The sequence below is a fragment of the Dendropsophus ebraccatus genome, chromosome 4 (genome assembly GCF_027789765.1).
Source record: "Dendropsophus ebraccatus isolate aDenEbr1 chromosome 4, aDenEbr1.pat, whole genome shotgun sequence".
Lineage (NCBI taxonomy): Eukaryota > Metazoa > Chordata > Amphibia > Anura > Hylidae > Dendropsophus > Dendropsophus ebraccatus.
Window position 1 is genome coordinate 28,311,723 of NC_091457.1, and position 22,469 is coordinate 28,334,191.

The 22,469-nt window shown below is 43.4% G+C and overlaps 1 protein-coding gene across 2 annotated transcripts in view; it reads right to left on the reverse strand.

Moving 5' to 3' along the window:
* Nucleotides 1–792: 792 nt before the first annotated feature.
* CHRM4 (cholinergic receptor muscarinic 4) overlaps nucleotides 793–22,469 on the reverse strand; it is a 55,961-nt gene continuing 34,284 nt past the window's right edge. For both annotated transcript variants that reach the window (XM_069965350.1, XM_069965351.1), the window contains exon 2: nucleotides 793–6,973. In XM_069965350.1, the coding sequence (XP_069821451.1) occupies nucleotides 5,472–6,973 (1,502 nt within the window). In that variant the 3' untranslated portion in view covers nucleotides 793–5,471. The remainder of the gene's footprint in view (nucleotides 6,974–22,469) is intronic.

The following is a 22,469-nucleotide window of genomic DNA, read 5'->3' on the forward strand; positions in this document are numbered from 1 at the left end:
CTGTGTCTCACTGTAGTTACACATGACTCCAGGGACAATACAAGCCACGCCAATAGCTGATACCTTGACTTTGCGGTCCTTAAAGATGTAACTCCAGGTGATGGCTGCAATGATCAGCATGTGTACCAGCCATAGGCTCTTACTGTTCCGTGTATTGGCCGTTAGCCGGTCAATAATCATTATGATTTTTTGCGTATGAGTGGATTATAATGATAATGGACCAGTGTATGTGGCAACAATTGGGGTAATGCAGCCTCCTTCTCTATTCTGCCCCATCTGCCAATGGACATGGAGGAACACTGTTGCACACCCGCTGGGATGCAGGGCCTCCTGATAACCCGCAGGTATTGTATGTGTTCTATTTAAAGGGGTATTATGGATACAGATTTTTTTTTTTAAATGTTGCTAGGAATGCACTAAAAATAAAAAAAAATATGCCTCTTGCCACAAGAAGCCACTCTTGTGTGCTTGCAAAGCCCAAAGACAGAGGGAGAAGCCGGATAAGGGCACCGTTGCAGCTGGTGAGTATGATTTTTTCCCCCCTTTTCCGTTTTTACAGTCAGGAAGCCCTGATGGCACTGAAGCCCCTGAGAAGCTTCCTGAACGTAAAATAGGTCACAGAAGTGAGAAGGGGGCCTACAGAAAAAAGGAATGTAATACCACCACCTAGTGTTCATAAGTGGTACTACACTTTTAGATTTAAAAGCAAATTTAGTTATTAAAAACATAACAATCATGATCTGATGCCAGATTTAGCTTATATAACACATATCTTTATTTATTTTCAGGGGTAACAAAAAATAATTTAAAGAGAACATCCTGACAGTTCTCTATCCTCTCCATCCCGTTCAGTGTCATATACCTATCCAACACATTCTTTGTGTCTACAGTAACGTTGCATCGTGATGATGTCATTCTCACTCTCCGGCCAGTCCAGGCTCCACGTCTACAGTCTGGCCGCTTGTTCTCATGCAGGAAATGACACTGTCCTGTACTATACATAGCAATATAAACTCTGTCAGAAGTTATACAAAGATTATCCATGGATACAGAAAAATAATATTTCCAACGACCTGATAGAAAATGAATGGAAAAGTACTGACCGTAGCTTAAAGTGCACACAAATATATCATAACTTAAAGTCATCTGAAGGTCCTGCTTCTGCACGAGCTGGCGGCTACATGGTGGATGCTGGGCAGATTCTGGGTGAAGCCAACTTGCACAACCCGGCTACTGTACAATCTCATGGGCAATGGACTGCTATGTGCAAATGACAGACACAACACTTGAAGGAACACTAAATGTAAAGGACAAAGCTTGTTGAAGTATAGCTTATCCATAAGACTGCTAGTATCATACACAGATATGTATGTAAATGTCTCTAGAGACTCAGTCCTGGAGATATGGGATATACAGTACTTATCATGGGGGCTTCTATACATTAGCTTCAACCAAGGCTTTAGCTTTAGTGTCCCTGTAAAGAGGATTTGTGGCATCTTCAGCTGTCATCATCCCTGTCTCGCTGGTGCTCCAGTAATTTCTGTGTCCCAACCCCCTCTCCCCAAATATCTAACTATCAGTGCCATTATTATTTTCAGCACCCAATTAACTGCTCAGGTCTACACCCTATTGACAACCAAGTCTATGGGCTTGTTGCAGTCTATGGGAACAGTTCTGAAACTGAGAGCTATTCCAACTGAGAATCCAGCAGTGGTGACCGTAACATTTCGTAACTTTGCAGTCCTTAGACTGTTAAGTCTGTGGCCACCATTGCTTGTCAATAGGGCATGAGCCTGAGCCCCCTCCCATTGAGTGGTAGTAACCTCCCGATCAACAGTCTAGGTATGTGCACACTGAGGAAATCGGGATGGATGACCTGCCGCAGATTCTGCAGCTCCCCCCCCCCCGCTCGCATCTCCGCCAGTTTTATAGACTCCATTCTATGGTCAGGCAGATTCCGCTGTCCAACCTGAAGAATAAACAGGTCCATTCCTTGGGCGGATGGCGGGATCTGCTTTGGCTGTCCAGGCATGATGGGAGTTGTGGTTTTGCAACAGCTGGAGGGCCGCAGTTTGCAGACCCATGGTCTAGTGTATAGAGCATTAAACCCATTTTTGACAATCTTTTCCAAACGGGTTACTACAGCCAAGACCAAGCAGAAGATGTATTGAATATATTTATGTATTGAATGAAGTTTAAAGTAAAGTTTAGGTGGTCTACTGCCCCCTATACATAGCTAACAGCTTCTTACTGTCTAGCAGATTGTATGTAAAGGACTTAGTTATAGGGGTTGTCCCTCCATTGCACTATATCCACGAAGGCTACTCTGTAAATAAGTATAAATGTCTGGTTGTGTGGTTCTCCTCGGGATGGCGGTCTTTATTCCTACTGGTCTTCCACTGACGTACCATAAGATCAGCCTATCGTGCATTGCGGAACGTGTGAGAAAGACTCTATGGAAGACTCTATTGCAAGTTGCTTCTTTATCTTATCGTATTACTGTAGTTATGTTAGCAATGGCCTATGTGGAAATGGGATGGGAATGGGAAATGGAGTTGATCTGCCCTTACATGCTGTAATGTAATGTAATGCATTGCTGTGAGTGATGTCGGTGAAGGACCTCAAAAATGAAAATGGTGATCATGTGACCCTGCCCCCTGAAAAAACAGCTAAGAAATGTAAGCCTCAGATAAAGCTTTTGCTTTGGCTGTCCATTATTGGAAATGTAGTTTGGCAACAGTCGGGGGGCCGAAGTTTCCCCATCCCTGTCCTAATTAATGGCACAGATAGCTGGTAAATGGGGGAAGGGATAGGAATTACTGGAGTGCTGTGTAAGGGCGTCCCTCCCCTCACACATCAGGGACTGTATTGGGATGTCTGTTTCAGAAAATTATAGAACCTGTCCTATTTCTGTCTGGAATTCTGTCACGGATCCCCCGATAGACATCTACGGGAGTGTCCGGGAATTCCAGACGCTTTCCTAATGCCAGAATTTTTTCTTCCTAATCAGAAAATCCTGATGGTTTCCTGAACGTAAATAGTGATTACTGTCAGGATATCCTTATGGTTTCCTGAAGTCCCCTGATCAGGATTTCTTTACAGTAAAAACTGTGAAGGAGGCCTAACCTTGGACTTTTTTGAAGACACCACAAGTCTTAATATCTTCAAACACCGGTTTAAAAAACAAATTACACCTTACTTTCCATTAGTAGTGACTAGGGGGGGTGCATTAACTGCTGAACCTATAGAATTCTGAACATTACTGGATAAAGTAGATAATACAGAAATTATCATAATTTAAAAGCTTTTTCTGGAATTAAAGAAAAATATGACTTTTTTTCTTCCAGAGCTGCTCTTTTTACAGCACATCTCTAGTGAAGGTAAAAGGGTTGTCCAGGCTTAGAAAAACATGCCACTTTCTCCCAGAAACAGCACCTTCCCTGTCCTCAGTTTGGGTGTGGGTTTACAGCTCAGTTCTATTTAAGTGAATGAGCTGAATTGCAATACCACTTACAACCTGAGGAAAGGGGTGGGGTTATTTTTGCAAGAAAGTAGCCGTGCTTTTAAAAAAAAATCCTGGATAACCCCTTTCATGGGGCTGAGTTACAATACCACACATAAACTGTGGAAGGGTATGGTGCTATTTTTTTTAAATTTAAATAAAACGATCACCCCAGAATATAACTTACTAATATAGTATTATCAGCAATAGTACTGCCTTCAGTGTGGTTTTGTCTGATTTAACCTTGAAGGAAGTTGTGTAGATCTTTAATTTATGTGTATTGTCTCTAGCTCCTCCCTTTCTCTCGAAACAAAGCATCATTCTCTGCTGTCTCTGAGCTGCCATCTGAGTGATATCATCACCTCTGACCAGTCTCTTTAGCCTACATCACTATCTCCCTGTCATATACATACAACTATATATATCTTTATTGGGATATTTAGGGAAGAATGGGTTGTGTTTATAGGTTGCTGCCTTGAGCTGAACAGTGCCACAAGCAGAGGAGCAGCCAGGGAATTAACACAGCAGGTGCTGATTTACTGACAGGGTTGGAGGACTTCCACTGAGAGCTGAGGGAAAGCATTCTGGGAATTGTAGTACTGAGCAACTGCTCAACTAGGAACTAGTGAGAGGACATGTTAGGAGAGAGGATTACATGCTTGGTGGTTTCAGAACTGGTAAAGACAGGTAAGCAATGCTATATAATTTGAATGTCAGAGTACCCCTTTAATCTTGTGGATCAGTTATATCCCAATGGCCCCATTCAGAATGGCACTGACATCTAGTACTACCAACGTCTTCTTGTCTTGATGCCTCGTCTTGGTTGGGTTGCATGGTAGTGTTAGCGTGAAGTTGCATTGGTTACATAGTTAAGGACTCCATTTGCTAGTGGACCACTTGGATTTCCAGCATCGTGCTGCAGGGACAAGGCTATAGAGGGTGCAAAGGTAGTAGTCAAGGGGGTCCTAACTTCCCTTGGCCACATAAGAAGACACTATTTTTATAAAGCAGGGGCCTTGTTTTAAATTTGCATTGAGACACTGGGAAATGTCAGATTGTGGTGACATGATTTTAGTGGACCTGCTCAGCTGTGTTACAAAAACAAGGCCTAATATCAGAGATTGATTCAATTCATATATAACATGGGTTGTCACCCTTAAAAAATGAGCTACTTGCTTGAGACTATACGGGTCAGATGTATGATAGCCCTACCTATGTACATATATAAATTGCCTATATATAGAGACAACAGGATGTCCCGGACACAAAGGGCCAAAGTTCTCCAGGTCCTCCCTGCAACAAGCTCCATACATAGTTTTCGTACAACCAGATCAGACCAACCCGAAGACTGATCTACAGGTTATGGTGACTTATGGGCAGTAATGTTATACCACAGGCATAGAGCAAGGATCAAAGTTGAGGTTACCAGATGTCAAGGGTCTGAGTAGTGGTGGCATGGGTAGAAGGGAGATGCTTGGTAAGGCTACAGCTGTAGAAGGGTTCACGTAAAACCAGTAATGAATATTCTGCCTATATCTAGGAGAACATTTAGAAGCCACCTGGACAGATCGATGCTCTGTAGAACCAAGGCATGTGGAATCTTTGCAAAAGACCAAGGAAAGTTTTGAGCAGCTGGATAATAAATCCTGGTGACTGTCTGACCTGCCGATTGCGTCTCCTAAAACATCATCTCCAGTCAGTAGTACACAAGGATGAGTGTGATATAATGTCCACCAACTTAGATGTCCACCATAGATGGACTAGACAGTTGCCCCAATCTTTGCTTACACTTATCCTTCAAAAGAGGACCAATTTCTTGTAGCAGTGTTGACTGTATTCAACCAATCTACTTGCAAATCCTTCTTGACAAAAAGGGGCTTCCAAGAATGTCTGAGGGTGTTTTTGGAGGTCTTTCAATATAGTCCCTTACCTTCTTCAATCAACCTCAGGCATGGTTCGTTCTTGAAGCTTATCTGGCCATGCCGATGTTTTTGTACTGACACATAAGGAGATGTTTGAAGGTCTTTTTGAAGGTAGCATTACACAAAGCATAACAAGCTGGGTTTATGGTACTGTTTACATAGCAGAGCCAGTAGCCTATGTACCACACAGTTTCTGGGATACATGTTTCGCAGAAAGTGTTTATCAAGACCATCACATTGTAAGGCGTCCAGGTGAGAATAAAAGCCAGCAGTATAGCAAAGATGGTCCTGGTGACTTTCTTCTCCCTTGCCGCCATCTGTCTTTTTTTCCTCACTTGATTGCGGGCTATGCTAGCAAATTTCCTTGCTACGTTGCCTGGACGAGAGTTGGGCAGGGCTGAGTCTTGGTGCAAAGGTATAGAACATTCAGGAACTATCTCGATGGCTGTCACACACTCATTGCCTGTCTGTTTGGTCACAATTTTAATTTTAGACCACTTGGAAGCAGCACTGACCCTCGGATGCAATTCTTGCAAGCTTTGAGTAGGAGCCAAGACAACCCCGGAAGATGGATCATTCGCTTGCTTTTCCTGTGGGTGGTTGGTCATGCTAGCGGAACTAGACTCATTTGAGGTCTCTTTTTCTTCTACTGATTGAAGGTTGGTCAATGACTTCTCTAGTTTGCCATTTCTCACCCCATTCTCCCCTTCCACCTTTCCTTCTACTGCCTCTGACTTAGGAAGGCTCTTTGTCTGCTTGATGAGGGGGCTTTTCATAGAGCTTATCGGTTTACTCTTCTTCTCCGGTTTGGTTACTGGACAATGTCGACGGACTCTGCTTCTGCTGGCCAATGAAATGTGAATATAGAGAATGGTCATGATAATGACAGGAAGATAGAAGGCAGCAATGGCTGTGCCAAATGTAACTGCAGGGTTGGAAAGAAACTGAATGTAGCATTCTCTATCTTCCACTGTCCTCTCTCCTACAATAAATTGCCAAAACAAGATGGCGGGTGCCCACAGTGCAAAGGAAAGTAGCCAGGCCGCTGCAATCATCAACCCTGCCATCTTGGTGGTTCTTCGAGCTGGGTAGGTCAATGGTTTGGTTACACAGAAATATCGATCAAAGCTGATGATCAGAAGGTTCATCACAGAGGCATTACTGACCACATAATCCAAAGCCAGCCATAAGTCACACACAATGGGCCCAAGTGGCCAGTAGCCCTTTATAATGTACACAGAGTAGAGATTCATGGAGAATACACCAATGATGAGGTCGGCACAGGCCAGGCTAAAGAGAAAATAGTTGTTGACTGTCTGTAGCTGGCGGTTCACTTTGATGGAGAGCATCACCAAGATGTTACCCACCACCGTGACTAAGCTGAGAGAACCCGTCACCGTTGCAATGAAGATCATCTCCATTGTTTGATACTGGCCAAATACTTTCTCAGTGGTATTGGAAGGCTGGGTGGGAAGGCTTGTGGAATTCTCCCAGGTGTCGTTTTCCATTCTGACTGGCCAACGAGGGGTGGATAAGTTGTAGAAAAGCTCTAGAGGAAGAAAAAGAAAGAGAGAAAAGTTATAATAAAATGTCACCAATATCGCTAGTGGGAGATATCTACTCAAAGACACGGAGAATACTGTCAGCAAACTCAATTAGGATGCTGTGGAGAAGGTCCAACATATCCCCTGCTCCTTGTATAATGGCTTTCAGAGATGACGGGGCCGAGCGTCTTGGGTCATTGTTATTAGTTAATTAGTGTGTCATTTTAATGAGCGCCACACAGTAACTTTACTCCCAAACCGCTGAAGCAGAGCTATTTCTGTACAAAGTGGCTGCAAAGCTTCGATCTAGGCAGGCTTTAGATTTATCAAGCTTTCTTAACTTGCCGTCTTTGCAATCGTTCTTTATAGCGCAGCTTATTCATGACAGAAATAGTACAAAGAGACGTGTTCAGCACCAACTTACAATAAGCTGAGGGCTACACAGTGCCTACAGCCATCTGCTCAGAGCCTATCATAACCTTTGCTATTGGGGCATGATGGGAGTTGTAGTTTTGCAATAGCTGGAAACCAACAAAATGGGGAACACTGGTCTACACCGGCTATCGGATGGGAGTGCATATTCAATAATGGCAACGGGAAAGATCTTGTTACTTGACTGACTGTAAAGAATGAGAAAATCATGGCTGCTTTCTTCCAGAAAAAGTTCCACGCCCATCCAAAGTAATACTGAAGCTCGATTGAAGTTAATGCGGTTGAGCTGCAATACCACACACAACCCGTGGGCAGGTGTGGCACTGTTTTTAAAAGAAAATGACCATGTTTTAATAATCCTGAATAACCCCCTTAACTTGGCCATACAGGTTAAAGAGATGTTAAATAAACCCACGGACACTGCTATCTCATGTATACGAAGCCTCCCAGACAGGAAAGAAGAATCAGCAAGTTGGTGGATTAATCTGCGTCCCAGCTGACTATGATGAAGCAGAGAGCCACTGGATCCCTAACCTGGCTGTAGTAGACCTATAGTAGATCTATCTACCTACCACCCTCCCATGTGCCTTGTGTAATACTGGTCTCCTCCGAGGGGTCTTTAGGCCCCTTCATACTCCAGGGCCTGCCTGCTACCTCTGCACCTGCTATAGAGGCTCCTGTCATCAGCAATTGATCAATATGGTGTGTCCCTTTATATAAGTTACATATAAGTTTTTGGTTTCAAAAACTGGTTACAGACAACAAGGCAATTTCCATCCCTGACCCTCACTGGCTTTCGAGTAGCTGCATATTATAATACAATTTTTAAAGCCGTGCCCACCACAAAGCATATTTGCACCATATGTTTGAATCCCTTCATGATGTCCTTTGTTTTTTTGTCATTGTGCATCATCTGCATCGACCATTTTGTGACATTTTAAAGAAACAGAAGTGCCAGTAGTTACGCAATTTCATCAATGAACATGTAACGTGTAGTGTACCAAATAGCCTCCAGGTGGCAGCATAAAACCACTAAAGGAGCAACATTTTAATGAACGTTTTTCTGCAAATTTCTCGCAAATCTTTCTGTGTGATGTCTCATCTATATGCATGCTAGACTTGTTAGACTAAACCATAACATTTCTATTTTCTGGGATTCAATGAATGCGCGCCACATGGCGACTCCTGTTTGCTCAAGAATATATCAGATCCCTCAGGTCTCACAAAATCCATTTAAAGTAACCCTACCAAATAAGATTCACCCCAAGGGGGGACTGGACCGTAATTACAGCAAGAAATAAGTTTAACATGTATTCTTTGGTAACATATATGGCTATATACATGGGGTTGGGTGTTGTCCTTGTATACTGGATGTAGACATCATGTAGTGTCACCATAAGGCACAGTCACGCTATAGATGTGAGAGTCTACCTGTACTGAAGGCTTCTTCTTATAATGTATTAATACTGTACACTGCACATTACACAGCGCTTTACATAATGGGGCAGATAACAGAATTATATTCTAATTACACACAGAAAAAAACTTACCATACTAAAAAATGTGGTAGTAACATCAATTTTCTAAATATTAAATATAAAGATATAGGCTGCTGGATTATGTGGGGAAGTGTCTTATATCTGAGTAACTCGATTTTACAGTACTTTTGCTTAAGCCAGTTTTCAGCTACAGCGGTCCTGGGGGCGCTGTTTCATTACTGTCTATGAAAAGCAATAGCTAATTCAGTGGTCAAAAGTGGTACTGCACAAGCTTGCAATTTAAAGCGCTACAAAAACATGGCCACTTTCCCCCTACTATTGTTCATTGGGGAGGGGACATGTTAGTGTTACTCTTCAGGTCAGTATAATACCCGATTTATAGTCTTTTTGTTTTCTTTTACCAAGGCTTTGAGTAGCCATATTCTGAGCCCCGTAACTAGGTGTCTGGGGGCTCACTTTTTTGTGTGTATTTTTTTTTGTTATCATTTAGTGGTGGATGGGCCTTTTTAGGCCCCCTTCACATATATCTGTATGTCTGCCTCCGTTTACCTCCAGCGCAGTAGCAAAGTGCCAGAGGAAAACTGATTTTTCAACTCATCCCATTCATTTAAATGGCACAGTTCATATGGCATATAAGTCCCTGCGCTTCAATCTGGATGCCGGATCACCAGACAGGACAAGGTGTCTTGCAGTGTACTGTCCTGACCAACAACTGATGGCTTATGAAAAAACGACAGAAAAGCCTGATGACAACCGATGCATTTCTACCAGCAGTTTCTAATAAAACAAGGGAGCCGGGTGCTGCATACATGTGCTCTGGTCATAAGACCTTTAGCTTTGTAGCATTCACTTATGGGATCAAAAAAGTTATATCTTATTTTGTTTATTAGTGGGGGTATTGAATATTTATTAAGTGTACTATGCAATTGCTTAATGGCTTATACTAGGTATGAGGAACCTGTGGCCCTATGATTCCCAACAACGGCAATTGACGTTGTGCAACAGCTGGAGGGCCACAGTAGGTGTGCTCCTATACAGTCTGACCAATCATTGTTGGCAATGTAAGACGGCAGCAGTACACACTAGTAACACTAGTGTAGCACAAAGGTTCAGAGACATTTCCAGGAGGAGTAACAGAGGTATAGCACATCAGCTGAAGGAAGACATGCAAGTGATAGGAAATTCATGCAGTAATTTATACTGCAATATATCTGCACTATAAGGCTATGTTCACACTATGTAAAATAACTGCCGTTGTTTTCACCGGCTGGACTTTTGCGGCCGTAGAATTACGATCGTACAGGCTGGTCGTGAAACTACGGCCGTTGTTTAATTTTGATTCCTAGCATGTTTAGAAACGGGATGAAACAGGTCATTTACTTTAAATACTGCGCCCAGCCCGAGAAACCACTCAGAATTTTTTTTACATCAAAATCAAGTTTAATTCGGCAGACATAAGTTTTACGTTCGTGGCCGCATTTCAATGCGGCCGTTGTTGCAGTATTACCGGCCGGAAATAATTGACATGTTCATTTTTCACAGGGCCATATAAACAACGGCCGTTATCTGATATGTAGTGTGAATTCAACGGCCGTAGTTACATTGCATTGCAGTCATTATAGAGAACCTCAAAACAACGGCCGTAGTTTTTGCGGCGCGGACAATGGACGTTATTTTACGTAGTGTGAACATATCCTAATACAGGGCATCATAAACAAAGAGTATTCAATACAATACCGGATGGGATGCATTATTATAATGTCAGCATGTGGCAGACAATGTATGCCAGACAAAACAGTCACCCTTCTACAATGTATGCCAGACAAAACAGTCACCCTTCTACAATGTATGCCAGACAGAACAATCACCCTTCTACTATGTATGCCAGACAGAACAATCACCCTTCTACTATGTATGCCAGACAGAACAATCACCCTTCTACAATGTATGCCAGACCTGTTCAACTCTAAAATGTATTGGTATAGAGGTCAGAATACCCTTTGTCATACACGGAGCTTTCCTTACGTTAAAGGGGTTATTCACTATTAGCAGGAAGGCCACCTTGTAATTGGATGGCCGAAACGTGTTGCGACAATAAACCTTGCTGACAGAATTACATGCTTGTGGAACTGGTCTGTGTGGACTGATACCGAAGTGGATCCTGTCCCTGTTGTGGATTACATCTGAGCATACCTGCGCCCTGTTTTCACCTGGGTCTCCTATGTTCCGTGAATCCTTTGTGGAACTCATTTTACCCTTTAATAGAACTCTATTCAGCTCTATATCATGCTCGGAGCTGCAGATATGGGCAGATATCTGGTGGGGAGATAAAACAAACGACTCCTGTCTCTTTGATGATGGCTGTGTACAAAGTTATAAAATCATGTTTTTCTTCCAGGCTCCAGAGCTATAGAGGCGAGGCTGAGCTACAGCATGCACACCTCCTCCTTTCTCCTCTGTTGGCTTCCAGCATACATCAATCATGCAGGAAGGGGGTGGGGGGCTTTAATGGAGGAGGGGGGAGGCATGCATGCTGCAGCTCAGCTCCACCCCCTACTCATACTCTTGAGCTTAATTATGTATGGGTGGGTTCAGTCTACGGAATTCGCGCGGATAAATTCTGCAGAATTCCATCGCCTGTACGCGCTCACGGCTGCGTGCCTTTCCGCCGGCTCCATAGACACCATTCTATGGGCCAGCTGATTCCGCATTCCGCCGAAAGAATTGACATGACAATTTTTTGGGCGGATAGTAGAATCAGCCGGCCCATAGAATGGTGTCTATGGAGCCGGCAGAAAGGCGGCCGTGAGCGCATACAGGCGACGGAATTCCACTGAATTTATTTGTGCGAATTTCGTAGTCTGAACCCGCCCTAACTCTGCAAGCAGCCATCAGTTTAGACAAAGGAATCATTACTTTTATCACGCTATTAGCTATCTGCCCACGTCTGAGCATCATATGGAGGTTAAAAATTCCCTTTAACAGGAGTTGTGGTGATGATAGTGTAACATCATGAGCTATGGGAGTTACATAAACAGGATAAAACAGCCGGCTCAGCTGTTTTTACAATCCCAGAGGGACCGGCATCTATCAGACAACTGCGTGTATATGCATTAAATGTCTTGTAGAGTTATGCCAGCTACATACATAATTTCCATAACTCCAAAGAAGATACGCGGTCAACACCTACAAATCGATGAAGCAACCAGGCCCTGGTATCTGGGGACGGGGATCAGACCAATCATGTCTCCCTACCATAAGTGTAGTACCAACTCATTACTTCTACCCATTTTTAGTGCATAAAAAGAACAGAAGTGTCGATGCCACTGGCCCCTGTAATCATGCAATGGGAGGAGCGCCACTTAGGTATTCTCAGTCCTAGCAGATAGACCACATTATGATGACCACCGTTAAATATATATCACAGAGGTCACAAGAGTGGTTGATGGGAGGGCCTACAGTCCCCCCCTAGTGGCGGGCCGGGTCGCAGCGGCAACCCTGGTAGTTACGCCACTGTTTCCAACAATAAGACCATGTAACATGCCACTGTATGACAGTATTATTAATGCACTGTATAGAACAGTATGTTGCTATTTTTAATGTACTATATGGCACTGTTATGCCATTATATTGTCACTTTTTAGTATTGTATGGCGGTTTTATTTAGGTCCTATATGCACTGTTATGTTTCTATTCTACTGCACACTATACGGTATATTATAGAGGCCAGATGTCCCTCTACTTCCCACAATCGTGCGGTTTTGTTACTACTTGAGGCTATAAAGTCAGGTGTCTTCCTCTGCACTGTATCCTTGTCTCATGAGAATTCTCTTGCAGAGTTATAAATATACTCTTTAGAAGGGGGCCGCTCTGATTCAGGGAGCTTTCCGCCATTAAAGCGGTAATGATGCGACCGGGATGAAAATACATGCAGATCTGCGCAAGTGTTTTGTCTCTGTAAGTGAAATAAAACTTTAATCTACTGATTGCATAAAGCTTTTAAGCAGCCTCTCTGATGCCCCAAACCCAATTCTTAGTCAGTGACATGGAGGTTATTCTAGCTGGTGACTGGCTCTGGGGACGCTGCAGACATCAGCCATGGAGGTTCTACCAGCATCGGAGACAGAACAGCCTGTAATTGCAATAAGAACACCAGGAACATGTTCCAGGAAGATTATGTCTCTATATTAAAAATATTAACATGATGCGTGAATTATTCATACTGCTCAAAGATTCCTGGGTAGCAAAGTTTCTTAGAGGGATAATGTATTTTCAATATATACGTTTCCATTTTATGGAAACTATGAAAATTATTTCAAGTACAAACCATAATCTTTTGTGATGTTTTTGCTGCTTAAATGTGAGATTAACCTGCTTCCAATAAAATACTGCCCCAGCGGTTTAACTGTGAGCAAAAAGCGCCAAGAACATTCTAACACAGCAGAAAAAAGCTGCCCAAGCTGAATAGCCACCTTAAAGCGACTCTGTACCCATAATCTGTCCCCCCCCAAACCACTTGTACCTTTGGATAGCTGCTTTTAGTTCAAGATCTGTCCTGGGGTCCGTTCAGCAGGGGATGCAGTTATTGTCCTAAAAACAACTTTTAATCCTGCAGCGCTGTGTCTAACGGCCGGGGTTTACATTTGTATATGCATTAGGCTGGCACCACCTCTCTGTCCTTCCTCCCGACCCTCCTCATCATTAGGAATGATCCAGGAACATTTACTGCTGTTTGAGCTTTGCACAGGTGTATTAACGATCCAGCCCATGTTCATTATACACACAGGTGGGGAATAGGAAGCAATCTGCCTGGAGCATTCCTAATGATGAGGAGGGTGGGGAGGAGGGACAGAGAGGGTGTGCCAGCCTAATGCATATACAAATGTAAGCCCCGGCCGTTAGACAGTGCTGCCGGATTAAAAGTTGTTTTTATGACAGTTCCCCTGCCGAACGGACCCCAGGACAGATCTTGGATTAAAAGCAGCTATCAGAAGGTACAAGTGGTTTGGGGGTGTCAGATTGTGGGTACTATTTAAAACGATTTAAAAAAGATTTCACATGTTTTTATTGAAGTTCAAATGTGTAGAACATAGTGTGAACATAGTCATCAGAGTAAGGTAGCATAACAGGCCCATTATTTTTCTTCTAAACTGCAAGTTTTCCAAGGTTCCAAATAGTTCTAAGATATATGCAGTGTCCCAGAACAGACTTCTCCTCTTGTTGTCTTTCTCAAAAGTGTATTCTTACATCTGAGTCAGTCAGTGTTTTGTTGCCTCTGTTCTGGAAACTATGGTCCACTGCAAACTGTATATTGTGTCACCCCTCTCAGTATTCAGGTCTGTTGTTTTGTCTATTCCTTGTATATTTTCAGTTATCAGTGGTAATGGTGTGGTGATGCAATGGCTTGATGTCACGTGACTGCCCCTGCTGCCATGGTAACCCCAATAGCCGTCGAGCTTTGGCTGGGGATACCATGTGACTTCCTGTCCTACCTCAGTCTTCTCTCCACCTTTAGGGGAGAAGGGTGTGTTGCTCTGTTGTTCCTGATTCCTGTCTCCTACCTTCAAGGGGACAGGTTGTGTGTGTCCTCTTTCCACTGTCAGGAGAGAGACACGTGTGCTCTGCTGCTCCAGCGTTACCAGAAGTGATCCAGTCCAGTCGGGACCTGGCTGTGTTCTTCCTTCTCAAGTCCTAAAGATTCTCATCTCAACCAAAGATCTGGGTGCCGATTCTTCAGTCATTTCTCTCATCATCTCCCATCATCATCCACAGCAAGTATTCGTCTCAGCTTCATTCCGCCTCAGTACTTCTACTCCCATCATTCAGTACGCTACCATCACAGCCTATTGCAGCATCACCCATTACTCTGCCTTATCCAAGTCTGCCTTATACCCGGTTGCATCCGGAGAGACTGTTGCCACTAGTTATCACCGCTTCAATAAATGCACAACTATCGTTGTTTCTGAACCCTGGCATTGGTTTAATTATTTGTGCCCTGACTAAGGACAACGAAGAATTGCTCGGCCTCCGCTTGGTCAGGTTCCCGGTCTACAGCTGCTATACCCCGTGCCCATACCGTGACTACCATCAGGCAAGTGGCTACCTGGGTTCCCACCCAGTACTACCACCACCAGTACTACTACCCTCAGCGGAGTGGCCCAGCGCATATATATTATTGGGTTGTAGAAAAAGTCAGCAAAACGCAGCACTCTTGTCCATTTAGACGGGTTAAAAGGGTTATCCAGTGCTACACAAAAATGGCCACTTTTCCCCCCTCTCTTGTCTCCAGATTGGGTGGGGTTTGAAACGCAGTACCATTGAAGTAAATGGGGCTTAATTGCAAACCACACCTGAACTGGAGACAAGAGTGGGGGAAAAGAGGCCATGTTTTTGTAGCGCTTTTAAGTGAGCCCCGATAGGAAATGACGATCTCTATGAGCTCTTATACAGCTTAGTTATAGTGCAGACTGGGCACAATGATCGATCAATGAATGAATAATCGATGGATCATTCTTGTGGCCCTTTAGTTTCATCATAGTTGGCCGAACATCCTCATTTTAATGCCCGAACAAAAGATGCGATCAGCAATGAACAAGCATTTTGTGGGCTAATCTCTGGCCCGATGATCAGCAGCCAGTGTTCCTGCCAGCCAATAATCGGCCAGTATAAGCAGGCCTTTACGCTTTACGTTGACAATATATTTCCGACTTGTTCAGCCAACAATGATCTCTCTTGACCCTCACATACACATAATTGCTTGGTGGTGCTAACAGCTCATTCCCTTGGGAAGAAAGTATATTAAAGCCCAACATGTATGATCTTTCACTCCTTCAACATCTGCTGTTAGGAGTAAGGAGGCTACTATACACATTAGACGGTTGGTTGATCCTGCTGAAATCATCTGATTCGGAAGACTTCCAGCCTATGGCACTACTTTTTTATTCAAAGGACTTAAAGAACAGGGTCCCCAGTCTCCTAATGTAATGGAGCCGTGGTTTCATGCGTGACCTCCACTTTATTTCAATGACAGATTTGTAACCCTATTCTTGAGATTGTGGGGATGTCCCCTAAATGATAAGTGTGGATAGGAGACAAGTGTTATAGAGTGGAATACCCCTTTAGGCTATGTTCACACTACCTAAGTTTAATAATAATCTCGGCCGTTGTTGCCGATCTGCAACAATGGCCGTGATTACTTTGGAACTTATGTAGTGCTGCCGTCTATGGAATCCCGGCCTGAGTGTATACACATAGTATACACTTCGGCCAGGATCCCTAGCGGCACCGCAAAAAATTGACATGTCAGAGCACGCAATAGAGCTTGTGGCTCCGGCCGCACGCTCCATTGTGTGCAGCGGCGAATTGGGGTCACAGAACAGCCGGTGTCTTACAAAGTGGGAACATGGCTTTAAGGTGTATTACCAACTTAACTCTATCATGCAAGTGTTTGAAAAACTCGCTGGGCACAAGTAACCTCAAAATCCTTGGATGGGATAGTGGTAATGTTATCAGGATACTTTCCTTGGTTCTGCAGGGTACATGGACATGTCTGATAAGCTACCCCAGATCTGACTAACATGCTGTTTATGGATCCTCTTTACTGTCCTTTTGGGATTCTTCTTCAGGCTCCCCTAAGGACCCAACCCAGTTTTATCTCCGCTACATAACAATTTCTATTATAACCAAGTGATCGTGTTTATGTTTTGCCTATATTGATTATTGAAAATTTTATGAACTCAAATTGATCATAAAATATCAATGAAAATCACATGTCCACAAGTCACCACTCATCTATCAATATAGCATGAAATGTCACATGGTATGTGGAACGCATGTTACCCCCGGAACCATGAATAAAACATCATTCTAATGGAGTTTCAGGATGACTGATATGATTTATTAATGTTTACAGGACCGCTATAGAGTTTGTCCTGATGCAAATTTAAAGCTTTTTATACCTTGTATTGTATTTTTAAAGGATTTGGTCAATGGAAGGTTGGTAATGATAGAAAAGGAGGAATTAAGAGAAAACTATAGGATATTAGGCCTTTAAAAAAGTGATGGCCTTTGTTTAATAATAGGCCATGAAGAAGGTGAGACTCCCATCCAACATCCCTGCAGGGGCCACAGCACTCGCTATCTCGGTCGGCTGCAGGAATGCAGACGCTATACTATATGTAGTGGTGGTGCAAGGTGCTGTTGCACTGTCCTGTTCACATGCTACAAATAGTATGTGCAAAATGTCAGTACTGAATAATGTTGCAGATACTTTGCTTTATTTGCATAGTACTAATATGGAGCTGCATTATATTTTCTACCTAAATCACTAAAACATTAGCATGGTATGGCGGTATTATCTAGGAACTGAACTGTAGTGTTATGTGGAAACTATATGGCACATAGTAATACCATTTATCTATATTACCATTTATTAACCTACTTCTTTCTGCCCCAGCTTCCATTTCTGCAAATCTTCTTGTAAGGCTTCACATCATGCCTGAGCTCTTCCATCAGTTGTATAAGTTGGAAATATTGCAAGATTTATATCTCTGACCAAGGGTGTAGCTAAAGGCTCATGGGCTCTGGTGCGAGCAGGGTCATGTGTGCATATGTGTGTAATGTATAGTGCAAGGTCATCATTTCCCATTTAGTGTACACTGCAGAGCTGTGTATGTGATGTAAAGTGCAGAGCTGTGTATGTGATGTAAGGTGCAGAGCTGTGTATGTCTGTTCAGATGCATAGCGGAGCTGGGTGCCTAGGGGAATAGCCAGGAGAGGTCCCTGGCACACTGTGTGCTGTCAGCCCTGATGAGCTGAGGTGGCCTTGGGGCCCTCTTGGCTTAGGGAATCAAATGTGTGTGACCTCCGCAACCCCTATAGCTATGCTATTGCCTCTGACAGAAGGCTCCGCCGTATGTCGCTATACAGGCATACAGGCGTGCATCCTCTACAGCTCCCTAGATAATAAAAAAATATTCTTATTGAGTGAGATACTGACTATACAGTTAAAAAAGACCAGATCTTTGGAGGCCAAATAACCTCCAGTTTGGTGAATGGAGACCTACGCATCAATTTGACATTTACATTAGAGCCTTTCCCACTGTATACACCAAACATGGCTCGAAATGATGTGAACATAGCCGAATATAATAGCTTCTTCTGTTTTGATTATTTTGAGCTTTCATCTGCAAGTATTAAAATTCCCGTACTCCATACGTCCCATGTAGTCATCCATCTCCATCAGTTACGGCTGAAGTCATACGTTTCCAGAAACCGTCAACCCATTCATTACAGCAATTCTTGACATGTAATCCTAGTGTACATTCGGTGGGTGAGCATCACTAGTATTATTTCAAGAATGTGAAATTAAGTGTCTGATGGCAGAAATGCGGAGGATCAGGAGGGTAGAATTTCAACTGCCTGATCCTTTCGGGTGAGGAATCAGAAAAGAAAAGCCAGCTATCAGAATAGTATGGCCAGCTATTCACTCTCAATTGCTCTGACTTGCTCAGTCTTTACTGTAGTTCTAGTATTCTATTCATAAATGAAAAAGCTCCATGACCAATGCTATAGGGCAACCTATGGGGGACTTTGTGACTGATACATAGAACCGGCGAAGTTGTCATTAAGAATAAACTTGTGGTCCGGCACCTTGTAACGTTAGGCAACCGAGATCAGTTAATTATGAGTATAACAAGTGTATCTTCTATCCGGGTAGCACGATCCATGGAGACCTCGCCATCCCTCCCCTTGCTCATTACCAGCCAAATGAATAGGTATTCTCCTTCATGGAAGAGGATAGAAAAGAAAAACACACCTGTCAATGCCGAGAAGGCAGTGTTCTCATAGAAAGGACCACAGATTGAACAACACATCAAAGCTTGCAGTTGCCATGGAAGCATAGAAATTACAAAAAAAAAGAGATAACATAAACCCAATTTGTTTTGCGCTATGCGTAACCAACACCACCAGGGAGGTCTGGAAAGTGCAATTACAATGGATGCCACCTCTAGTGGGTAACAGCAGGGGAAGCGGGTTGGTAAACCAACAACACCCTGTAATGATGGAGTAGTGAAGTCAGCCTGCGAAACGCGTTGTGTGGGCGTTCTGCGAGGGGCCTGATGAATGAAGGCGGCAAAGAGTTAGTTAAAAGGCCTCAACCAGGCAGATATAGCGTCTTAATGCACAATTAAACAGCAGAGGAGGACGGAGAGATGCGATAAAACCGGCAATTACCACCAGGGTTGCGCTATTTTTACTTATATATATTTATTAGAATAATTATATTTGTCTAATCCGTTTCCTTAGGAGCGACGCGTTTTGTGTTCACTTTTTTTCTCTCCCTCACAGGATTTTGCAGCTTTGGCATAAGTGGTTTTTGGATAAGGGTGAGGTGTTATTATTGCCATTATACTCCTATAAAGCAGCGATGTTCGCAGGACTGTCGAGGCACGCTGCCCAGTCAAGCTTAAAATCTATTTTTGGTGTCTGGGGAGAAAGGGATAAGAGAAGTTACTGAGATTTTCATGTGTTGCAGATGTGGGAAGCAAATCAGGACATGTGGCCTTGTGTGCGTTATTTTTTTTTTCATTATTGCTGATCGCAGTCAATATTATGTTCTACCCTGAACAATGGGAATCAAATTCCTGTTTGTTGCTATAGAGAAAAAGGAAACATTTTAGGGGTGGCAAACTGGGTAAATGACAAGGGCTTCTATTTAATTAGGAGCCCCAAAGGACTTAAAGGAGAAGTCTGGAGATTTCTAAAATGGGGCAGCCGGCAGGGGAGAAAATTGATTACAAATAGGAACTTACCTCTCCTTGTTCCCACAGTGAGCGGTGGGACCGACCTCTGGATCTCCGCCGGAAAGGCATTTTCCCCTGAGTTGTGATGACCTCACGACTCGGGGGGAAAAGGCCTGTCAGTGACTGAGCTGTGTCCCACCCCTGTCACTAATAGGCTAAGTAGCAGTCCAGCAGTCATGACGTGTCATGACGAGATCCAGGAGGCCGGCACTCCCCTCGTGGACAGAGGTAAGTACCTACTTGTAATCAATTTCCCCCTTGCCCCTGCCGGCTGCCGCATTTTAGAAATTGTTGGACTTCTCCTTTATGTCCAAAAGCACTATGAGAGAGAAGAATGTATTTATCTACTGCCCTGGGACTTTACATTTACCTCTTTTCAAACACAAAGAGGTGAAGGGACTTTAGAGATGAGGCTGTGTTCACACTACGTTTTTGCAAAAAATGGATTAAAAAAACGGATGGAAAAACTGATGCATTTGATTTTTTTACAGACACAAAAACTTAGTCGACCTCATTTTTGTGTCCGTTAAAGGAGAAGTCCGGCGAAAATTTGTATTGCCCTCCAAAACTTATACAAATCACCAATATACGGTTAATATGGAAAATGCTTATAAAGTGCTTTTTTCCCTGCACTTACTACTGCATTAAGACTTCACTTCCTGGATAACATGGTGATGTCTCATCCCGACTCCCAGAGCTGTGCGGGCTGTGGCTGCTGGAGAGGATGATGGCTGGGGGACACCGAGGGACACAGGGCACTGGAGGGACACTGAGCATTCCTCTGCCATCATCCTCTCCAGTAGCCACAGCCCACACAGCTCTGGGAGTTGGGTTTTGACATCACCATGTTATCCAGGAAGTGACATCACCATTTTATCCAGGAAGTGAAGCCTTGATGCAGTAGTAAGTGCAGGGAAAAAAGCACTTTATGAGCATTTCCCGTAATAAGTGTATATTGGTGATTTGTATAACTTTTTTTTTTTTTTTTGGGGGGGGGGGGGGGGGGGGGCGCAATACAATACAATACAATACAATAATATAATGGTAGGTAAGGGGCTTGTTACAGATTTTGCACTGAGGCCAAGCAGCTTTAAAGGGTTATTGCCAACTGATGACATTATCCCATATTCACAGAATTGGGGATAAGAAGCTGATCGGTGGAGGTCAGGTCACTGGCTCCCCTACTGATCCCATAATTGGTCCCCAGAATGAAAACACTACAAATATGTAGCCAGCGCTCTGTTCATTCTTTATGAAAATTGCAGTTTATCATTTTGGACAATTCTGCATCTGTTCTTGGGATCAGTGGGGGTCCCAGCAGTCATACTCCCACCAATCAGCTTGTTATCTCCTATCCTGTGGGTAGGGGATGACTTATTTTTGTAGGACTACCCCTTTGTTGGCTGAGTATATAACATACCATGGATAACCAGTATGTCCAGTGTATATGAATTGAGAGAACATCCTTGCGTGTTAGGATCCCTTGTTATTATGTTCTCTCATGCAGTGCGGTTTTATAATTTTATTGCATTTCCAGTTATAAAAATTTCCTAGGGCATAAGGGACACATGGCAATTGTAAGTTCATTGCCCCAACACGTGGAAGACAATGAACACTGTTAAAGAAGAGATTATTTGTATCATGATGGGAATTACTGGCATTTACAAGATCCCGTATACAGGATCCAAAAAAAATAGAAGAAAAGGGACCTCATTCATAAGGTTTTTTATAGCGAAAATGGCGACATGTACCCCAGACATAAGTGCAGTGCTTTCTACTCTTTGCGGTCTATGGGGGACATTTATTAAGTCCGACGTTATTTACGCCGGACTTAAAAATGTCCCCGCATCTCCGGCGCTACGAAGATTTATGTAGAGGCGGACTGCCTCTACATAAATCCCGTGCGCGTCGGTGCACACGGCAGAAAACCTACGCCACCTGAAAGGCGGAGTAGGTTTTCGGCGTATCTTTTGCCGGAGCAAAAGATAAATCCCGCGGACTCTGAGTCCGTGCCCCCGTTCCGCCCCCTACACACACACACACACACACCCCGGCGTACCCGGCGGAAAGTGCTGATATGCGCATATATTTTATTCGGCCATTTGCGAATAAAATAATACGCAAATCGGCACTTTCCGCCGATACGCACCTTAATACATGTCCCCCTATGTCTATCAGTCTTGATGCCCTACTGTTTATGTCAACTTAGAAGAAGTGATGTCTTGGCAACTAAAAATATACAAACCTGTGTATCTGTAGGCTTCCTATCTGCAATGCCAGTGCAATATTAGGTTGTAGTGATTGGCTAGGTGGGCATCAGCATGTCACCAGGAAGCAGTGGGCACCTGACCCCCATTAAAATGATTTTTTTAATCCCTTGAATATCTTGTGCCTGACTGTAAAACAAACGATTACAGCAGGGGCCTTCCCATGTGCAATGGGGGGAGGGGGGGTCCTGTTGTTTTCTCACAGGAAGTTAGTCCCTGTGTTGTCGTCAGGATTTTTACAGGACAGTTCATTTCAGGTGGATGCAAAAAAAAAAAAAAACCAAACAAACAAACAAACATCCTGCAGACTAACAAACACTGCAGGCAAAATTAAAGGATTCATATCCAGGCTTAGAAAAACATGGCTGCTTTCTTTAACAGACAGCACAATTCTTGTCCTTGGTTTAGGTGTGGGGTTTACAACTCATTGAATTGAATTGAACAGAGATGAAGGGTCCTATTCCCGGGCCGAGGAGGGCCCCATCAACGATGTAAACG